This window comes from Rana temporaria, chromosome 1 (assembly GCF_905171775.1).
Source record: "Rana temporaria chromosome 1, aRanTem1.1, whole genome shotgun sequence".
Taxonomy (NCBI): Eukaryota; Metazoa; Chordata; class Amphibia; order Anura; family Ranidae; genus Rana; species Rana temporaria.
Window position 1 is genome coordinate 39,256,404 of NC_053489.1, and position 9,241 is coordinate 39,265,644.

Sequence of the window (9,241 nt, forward strand, 5' to 3'; positions counted from 1 at the left end):
GTAACTAAAACCTTCAGGGCCCTGACACAGGAAATCATTAAAGGGACCCCCTGGCGCTTGACCAGGGACCTTCCCACTAATCTCAGGGCCCTTTACTTCCATTGTGAGGTCCTTTATTATGGCCCTTTATTCCTGCCACCTTGGGGTCCCTCCGTGGTGGTGGAACACCAGAGCCCAGTCGCAAGTGCTACCTTTGTGACCCTGGTAGTTCCGCCACTGGTGTGAGTATTTTTTTTTTTTGGTGAAATATCAGAAGTCTAAACAGACTCCTGAAAGGGACTGAGGACAGATTCATCAGTCCCTTTCTCTGCAGCCTCAGCTGCACAGAAGGAATGAACAGGAATAGCTCTGTACAGAGCTTCCCGTTCATTCATAAAATGAGACACAGTTTACTATGCCTCAGCTATGATTTATTAAAAAAAAGTCAGAGATCGGTACTGATCAATGACTCTATTCATTAAGACAAGGAATGGGCTCTCCATACCAACAGTATCACCCGCAGCAGCCAGTGGGAGGGTGAAAGGGGAAACCCAGCAGAGCTGCAGGGCTGCGAGGGGGGCCCGGGAAGCACAGAGGAGCCCAGGACAGCAGGAGAGCGATATGCAGGCAGCGGGAGCTGCATGAAGAGGAACCAATGCCCTCAATTTACTTCCTGCAGCAGCTGAATGTCTGCAGGAGAGAGAGAGGGGGAGAGAGAGAGGATGAGAAGCGAGCATTCAGCTGCTACATAGAGGGATCGGTTCCTCTACAGGCAGCTGTCTCTGCCTCCTTCCTATTCAGGCATACAGGGCGGCCGCATTGGGCCTCCTAGAGCATGGAGCTGGGTTGCAATGGTGACCCCTGCAACCCCTGTATATACACCCCTGCCTCGCACCAGTGTGCACACACTATGGCCCAGATTCACGTAGGGAGCGCTTATTTGTGAGCGGGCGTAACGTATCGTATTTACGCTACGCCTCCGCAACTTTGACAGGCAAGTTCAGTATTCACAAAGCAAAGTTGCGGCGGCGTAGCGTAAATAGGTCGGCGTAAGCCCACCTAATTTAAATGTGGAACATGTGGGCGTGTTTTACGTTAATATATTGTGACCCCGCGTAAATTACGCTTTTTACGAACAGCGCATGCGCCGTCCGTGAAAGTATCCCAGTGCGCATGCTCCAAATTAACCCGCAAGAAGCCAATGCTTTCGACGTGAACGTAAATGACGCACAGCCCTATTCGCGAACGACTTACGCAAACGACGTAATCGACGGAAAATTCGACGCTGGCCCGACGTCCATACTTAACATTGGCTGCGCCTCATATAGCAGGGGTAACTTTACGCCGGAAAAAGCCTAACGTAAATGGCGTATCTGTACTGCGACGGCCGGGCGTACGTTCGTGAATTGGCGTATCTAGCTGATTTACATATTCTAGGCGTAAATCAGCGTACACGCCCCTAGCGGCCAGCGTAAATATGCAGTTAAGATCCGACGGCGTAGGCGACTTACGCTGGTCGTATCTTAGAAAAATTCTGGCGTATCTGATTCTTTGAATCAGGCGCCGAGATACGACGCCTCAGACTCAGAGATACGACGGCGTATCTGGAGATACTCCGTCGTATCTCCTACGTGAATCTGGGCCTATGTGCACAAATGGGTTGATTTATTAAAGGCAAATAGGCTGTTTCACTTTGCAAGGGAATTATCCCCAGATCTTAGCGAATGTGGTAAACTCTGCTGACTTCCATCATTCAATCACATGAAAGCAAAAATGTTTTTTAATCTTTTATTTTCCTTGCACAGAATTGGGTATTCTTTGCAAAGTAAAATTGCACCACATGCGCTAAGCTATGGGGAACATTTCTTTGTAAAGTGCAACTTCCCTTGCAAAGTGAACAGAGTATTTGCTTTTAGTAAAGACAACCCTGCTAACTCACATATCCGGAAAAAATATATGCAGAAATGTTCTATGTGCAATATGTGTATTAACCACTAGGTGTCAGTGTAGAGTACACAAATCCCCAAAGGGTGTTAAAATGGAAAAAGTATGTATAGGGGGGCTATAAAAACAACATCTATAGTCCAAACTTTATTTTGGGGTTTTGGATAGAGTAGAGAATGGTTGTTTTTCTGTTTTTTTTTCTACTGGCCAAAATCCATCAACTTTGCTCAGGCCTGTACTTATCTCCCATGCTGTCTGCTGATTGGCTGGTAGTAATCTAGCGCCCATCTGCCTGTACGTTGGCACTAACATCCTATAAACTTGAATGGTATGTCAATTCTGCTATACGGGTACATCTCAGTCCAGTCTATGGATAGATGTTTGCCAAGCTGTGAGGCCTCGTACACACGGCCGAGGAACTCGACGTGCCAAACACATCGAGTTCCTCGGCCAGTTCAGCACTGAAGCCGCCGAGGAGCTCGGCGGGGCGAGAGCTCCCATAGAACAACGAGGAAATAGAGAACATGTTCTCTATTTCCTCGCCGAGCTCCTCGTCGGCTTCCTCGGCCGAAAGTGTACACACGGCCGGGTTTCTCAGCAGAATTCAGCCAGAAACTCGGTCGGAAGCTGAATTCTGCCGAGGAAACTGGTCGTGTGTACGGGGCCTCATAGGAGGTTAGGGCCGACCAGGGTGGGGAGGTTAGGATGGCAGCTGGTTGTATTAATGGGGGGTGGTTGGGGTTATAGGGATAGGGATTAGACGTTTTTTGGCCCAAACATGAATTATTACTTTAATGCACATTATATATATATATATATATATATATATATATATATATATATATATACACACACAGTATTTATGGAATTATACCATATATACAACAAGAAATGTACTAAGAAATAAATATTATATATATATATATATATACACATATATATATATATATATATATATATATATATATATATATATATATATATATATATATATATATATATATATATATATATATATATATATATATAGTCCATGAAAACTGACTACTTTTTAATACACAAGAAAACAATAAATAATAGAAATATAGGTGTATAGGTTTGTTAATCCTTAAAAATATATATATATATTTGATCAATAAAGTCAACCGGATAAACCATTATATAATTCTATGTTATCAAAATAAATTCTGGTAAAGTACAGTAAAACATTTTATTTTTTATTATTTATTTATTTTTTTATTTTTTTTACATATAAACAGTTCTTGATAATTTTTGGCTGATGACATTGGATAAATAATCCTATTTCATATTGAGAACACTTTAATACATACGGTAATACATACAAGCCTATAGACAACACTTCAAGCCAACAGCGCCCTCTAGTGTCATTCCATTGGTGCACTCAAGTATAAAGACAGCGGGAATGATTGGGCGTCTGCATAGCCTCTGCTCACTTTGCAAAGTGGACGTTAGTAAATAAGGTGAATCTGTGTTCACTTTGAATATCCAATCATGTGCTAGCAAAACTCCTTTTTTTTTTCCCCTGCACATGATTGGGTATTCAAAGTCATTAAAAGCTCATCTTATCTACTGACATTCATTTTGATAGGTGAACAGATTCTACTTCATTTATTAACAAATAACTTTTATTACATTTATTAAAAATAAAAATTCATGATTTAACCTTAAACGCTCTCTTCTCCTCCGGTGGTCGCAGTGGTGGGTGGTCCTTCCATTCAATTCATTTTAGTGATGCTAAGGTTAATTGCTATTTGGTACATGCATAGTAAGTCTTTGTATTGTTGTTTTACAGATCCCTTATGCAGCCAGCTTAATAAGGAAAGAAAAACTCGGTACTCACCTGAGCAAAAGTTAAAAGGTATGTACACTTAGCATGCAGATTGGCTGTGGGCGCGCAGGTGCCAGCATCCTTATTAAGGGAAACAGTAGACATGTGCAATTCGTTTCGTTCCGAATTTCTTTTTTTTTTATGAATTTCGACAAATTCATAAAATTGGAAACATCTTATTTAACGTAAACCCGTTTAACAAATTTTTCCGAATGTTCATAAATTTGAATATTAAAAAAATTGTAACTTTGAAAACTCGTAAATTCAATATTCGAAGATCTGAAAACCCGAAAATTCTAAAATCTGAAATAATAACAAATTAATAAATTATAAGTATTGGAATTTCCTTTCAAATTTGGCTGGCAGGCCTCGTACACACGACCGTTTTCCTCGACAGAATCCATCAAGAAACTTGGTGGTAGAGCTTTTTTTGCCGAGGAAAACGGTCGTGTGTATGTTTTTCATCAAGAAAACTGTCGTGGAACTCGATGAGAAAAAAAGAGAACAAGTTCTCTTTTTCCTCGTCGGGAGTCTCAATTTCCTCGTCGTGTTCCTCGTCGGGCTGGTTTTCGACGAAAAAAACAGGTTTGTGTTATATGCTTAAAAAACCCGCACATGCTCAGAAGGGTGGCGCCAGTGGAATCAAACTTCCCCTTTATAGTGCCGTCGTACGCGTTGTACGTCACCGCGTTTGAGAACGACGAGATTTGGTCTTGACAGTATGTACGCAAAGAAAGCTTGTCAAGTTTCTCGACAAGCCTGACAAGGAACTCATCGAGGAAAACGTTGTTTCATTTACGACGAGTTCCTCGGTCGTGTGTACGAGGCCTTAGTGAACGTAACAAATACAAATTATTTTCGAACTTACGAAATAACGAATCCAGTATCCAAACAAATAGAACCTAACTAATTAATAATAATAAATAATAATAAATAATATAAAAAAAGATATATATATTATTATTAATTCGATCCGTTCCATTTGTTTAGATGCGGCATTCGTTGTTTTGTATAATTCAAAACTTCAGGTAAATTTGTATTCGTTACTCTCACTAACAGCCAAATTTAAATGGAAATTCCAATACCTATAACTTAATAGTTACCATTAGTTAGTTAGTTATTATTTAGAATTTGGGGATTTCCGTTCTTCCGAACTTTCGGATTTTCTTTCTTAATAATAATAAAAATATATATATTATTATTAATTCGATCCGTTTAATTTGTTTAGATTTGTTGTTATGTATAATTTGTAACTTTGGATACATTTGTATTCATTAAAAGCCAAATTTGAAAGGAAATTCCAATACCTATAATTTAATAGTTGGTTATTATTAGTTAGTTATTATTAAGAATTTTGGGATTTCCGTTCTTTCGAACTGTCGGATTTTCTTTCTTATTTACGATTTTTCGAATTTATGAATGGACGAATTTTTGAGTTTGCAAATTTACGAATTGCGATCATAACGAATGACCTGAATGAATGAAACAAAAACAAACATATTTTTCGGCAGTGCGCGTGTCTAGGAAACAGGAAGCGAAGCCTTGTGGCTGCTCTTTCTGAATGGTCCCGGTGTTTTCTGGGACCCGTGTGTCTCCCAGAAGGCAGCGGAGGGAGGAGAAGTGCCGAAAATTGCATAGATCGCTGCACAATGATTGCGGCGATCTTACACAGGAGTGGGTATCTTGTTTTGACAGGTATCTACTCCCCTCTCCCTCCTCCCAAATGTGGTAGCTGAGGGGGGGGAGGGAGCAAACAAGCAGAGCTTCCCCTTTTGGGTGCATAGTATACTTAAAGTGTCACTAAAGTAAAAAAAAATTAAATAAATGAATATATTATACTCACCTGTTCTGTGCAGTGGTATTGCACAGAACAGCCCTGATCCTCCTCTTCTCGGGTCCCCTGGTGACACTCCTAGATCATCCTCTTCTTCTTGTAGCAAGCGGTTTGCTATGGAGGCACACAGTGTCTGCGCACTCCCGAGCTGTGTGTCTTTATAGAGCTGCGCTCCATAGACTTACACAGGAGGACTTAGCCCCGCCCCCTACTTCCTCCTCACTGCATTTGATTGACAGCATCAGAAGCCAATGGCTCCTGCTGCTGCTCCAGTGCTGTGAGAAGAGGAGCAGGAGGCAACCAATGATTCTGTGGCTGAACTGTAGCTTTTAACCCTCCCTTGCTCTATCCAAAATGAAAACTTCTACTTTAAGCAGCCCTCCAATTTTAGAAGCTGATTAAAAAAAAATTAAAATGTTATTTTTTTTTCTCTTAGGCCGCGTACACACCGTCGAACATGTCCGCTGAAACTGGTCCGCGGACCAGTTTCCGTGGACATATCCGACCGTGTGTACAGCCTAGCGGACAGGTTTCCAGCGGACAAAAGTTTCTTAGCAAGCTTGTCATCAGAACTAGTGACCCCATTGGAAGATGTCCCCACTATTCCTGTTCTGGTGACAACCTCAAACGTTGAATTTCCTCTAATTTTCACTCTTGATGATGATGGATAAATAAAGAGGGTGAATCCCTGTAAAGGGGCACAGACAACCATAAAAACCTGACAAGTGATCCAATCCCTCCCCACTCTTTCCAAAACTAACTTTGCCTTTAGTTACACTTTAAGGTGTTAACCGCTTGTCACACGCCGCATGCCGATATATACGTTGGCAGAATGGCACGGGCAGGCAAATGAGCGTACCTGTACGTCCCTTTAAATTTGCCGCCCAGTGTGCCTCGTCAGTGTGCCCGCGGGTCCCGGGAACACGATGTTCCCAGGGGGCCCGTGATTGCGGTCGGCAAAAGCAGAACAGGGGGATGCCTTTGTAAACAAGGCATTCCCCTCTTCTGCCTAGTGACACGTCAGGGATCTACTGTTCCCTGTGATCGGGGACGTGTCACTGGTAGCTCCTCCCCCTAACAGTTAGAATCACTCCCTAGGACACACTTAACCCCTTCAGCGCCCCCTAGTGGTTAACCCCTTCACTGCCAGTGTCATTTTCACAGTAATCAGTGCATTTTTATAGCACTGATCGCTTTAAACATGACAATGGTCCCAAAAATATGTCAAAAGTGTGCGATGTGTCCGCCATAAAGTCGCAGTCACGATAAAAATCGCAGATCGCCGCCATTACTAGTAAAAAAAATTAAGAATACAAATGCCATAAAACTACCCCTTATTTTGTAGACACTATGGGCCAGATTCACAGCAGAAATACGCCGGCGTATCTAAAGATACACCGGCGTATTTTCAAATTTGCCGCGTCGTATCTTGATTTGGAATCCTCAAACCAAGATACGACGGCTTTTGGCATAGATCCGACAGGCGTACGGCTTCGTACGCCTTCGGATCATAGGTTTAATTCTCCGGCGGGCCGCTGGGTGGGGTTCGCGTCGTTTTCCAGCGTCGGGTATGCAAATTAGCTGTTTACGGCGATCCACGAAGGTACGCACGTTCGTTGCATTCTCTTACGTCGTCGCTAGTCGGTTTTTCCCGTCGCAATCTTAAGCCTGCTATTTCATGGCTTAGATTTAGACCAGCCATGTTAAACGTCCGGGAATACGAAAGTACGTTCCGCACGTCGCCGTTCAAAAAACACGTCGGGGCGCCGTAATTTCGCGCAAAGCACGGCGGGAAATTTCCTAACGGAGCATGCGCAGAACGTTCGGTGCGGGAACGCGCCTAATTTGAATGGTACACGCCCCATTTGAATTAGACGGGCTTGCGCCGGACGGCTTTACGCTACGCCGCCGCAAGTTTACAGGCAAGTGCTTTGTGAATCAAGCACTTATGCCGAAAACTTGCGGCGGCGTAACGTAAAGGGGATACGTTACGCCGCGTAATTATTCGTGAATCTGGCCCTATAACTTTTGCGCAAACCAATCAATATATGCTTATTGCAACTTTTTTAGCCGAAAATATGTAGAAGAATACATATCGGAAAAAATGCACTTTTTTTTAAAAAAAAATGGGGATATTTATTATAGCAAAAAGTACAAAATATTGCTTTTTTTTTTAAATTGTCGCAAAAAATAAAAACAGCAGAGGTGATCAAATACCTCCAAAATAAAGCTCTATTTGTGGGAAAAAAGGGACGTCAATTTTGTTTGGAAGGCACGTCGCACGACCGCGCAATTGTCAGTTAAAGCGACGCAGTGCCGAATCGCAAAAAGTGGCCCGGTCTTTGGACAGCCAAATAGTCCGGGGCTGAAGTGGTTAAAACAGCCCAGCCATTGTAAACTATGGAATAGTTTTTAGGTCAAGAGTTCTAAAATGAGTTTTCTTTCTTATCAGGTATGTCTACTTCAAGGTCAACATCAACAACTACGTTTTTGTAATATTTCCCAATCCTCCATGCTATATATATAGACTGGACACCAGATGTTCTGGTGGAAGAACTGGCTTCTCAAGAACCTCAGACCTCAAACAATCTTATGATGTATAGCAGCTAACTATGATTTCACGTCAGAGGACTATGTTGGTGTGGAACTACCAAAGTACAAGAGACCACAGAACATGCACTAAACCTTTTAAGGACATGGACCATGATTATAAGTCCAGCTCGTGTGGTACCGAAATGGACAATGGACACAAGTTTCTAAATAGCGGGACTCAGAGCTTGGACAAGGACTCCACTTAATAAACTATGAATGGGATTCAGCGTTCAATGGCAGTAGGACAAAGCCAAGGATGAGCTTAGTTTTCCAACACTGGACATTTTCCGACGTTGGTCTCTGTTTGTTTTCTTCTGCCTGCTGTATGGGTTAGACTGTACCCTTCTGGACATATTTTACAGTTTAATATTAAGTGTAATTAAGAATATAATCTCTGTTCTCAAAGTATTTATCTCTGTTCTTGTAGTTTCTTTAATATTATGTGGATAAGAATCTATAATAAAAGCTATCAAGTGCTTTTTGGGTTTCCACCAGCTTGTGTTTGTGATCAAAGTCTACACGTTGTTTGAATGCAACCATACAGTATCTCACAAAAGTTAGTGCACCCCTCACATTTATGTAAATATTTTATTAGATCTTTTCATGTGACACACTGAAGAAATGACACTTTGCTACAATGTTGTGTAGTGAGTGTACAGCTTGTATAACAGTGTAAATTTGATGTCCCTTCAAAATAACTCAACACACAGCCATTATTGTCTAAACCGGTGGCAACAAAAGTGAGTGAAAATGTCCAAAGTGTCAATATTTTGTGTGGCCTCCATTATTTTCCAGCACTGCCTTAACCCTCTTGAGCATGGAGTTCACCAGAGCTTCACAGGTTGCCACTGGAGTCCTCTTCCACTCCTTCATGATGACATCACAGAGCTGGTGGATGTTGGCAACCTTGTGCTCCTCCACCTTCCGTTTGAGGATGTCCCACAGATGCTTAATAGGGTTTAGGTCTGGAGACATGCATGGCCAGTCCATCACCTTTACCCTCAGCTTCTTTAGCAAGGCAGTGGTCTTCTTGGAGGTGTGTT

At 42.0% G+C, this 9,241-nt stretch overlaps 1 protein-coding gene across 2 annotated transcripts in view; it reads left to right on the forward strand.

The window, feature by feature from the left end:
- Positions 1-8,676, forward strand: part of SKOR2 (SKI family transcriptional corepressor 2) — a 57,159-nt gene extending 48,483 nt beyond the window's left edge. For both annotated transcript variants that reach the window (XM_040336667.1, XM_040336676.1), the window contains exons 8-9: positions 3,737-3,802; positions 8,059-8,676. In XM_040336667.1, coding sequence (XP_040192601.1) covers positions 3,737-3,799 — 63 coding nt within the window. In that variant the 3' untranslated portion in view covers positions 3,800-3,802; positions 8,059-8,676. The remainder of the gene's footprint in view (positions 1-3,736; positions 3,803-8,058) is intronic.
- The last annotated feature ends 565 nt before the right edge of the window (positions 8,677-9,241 follow it).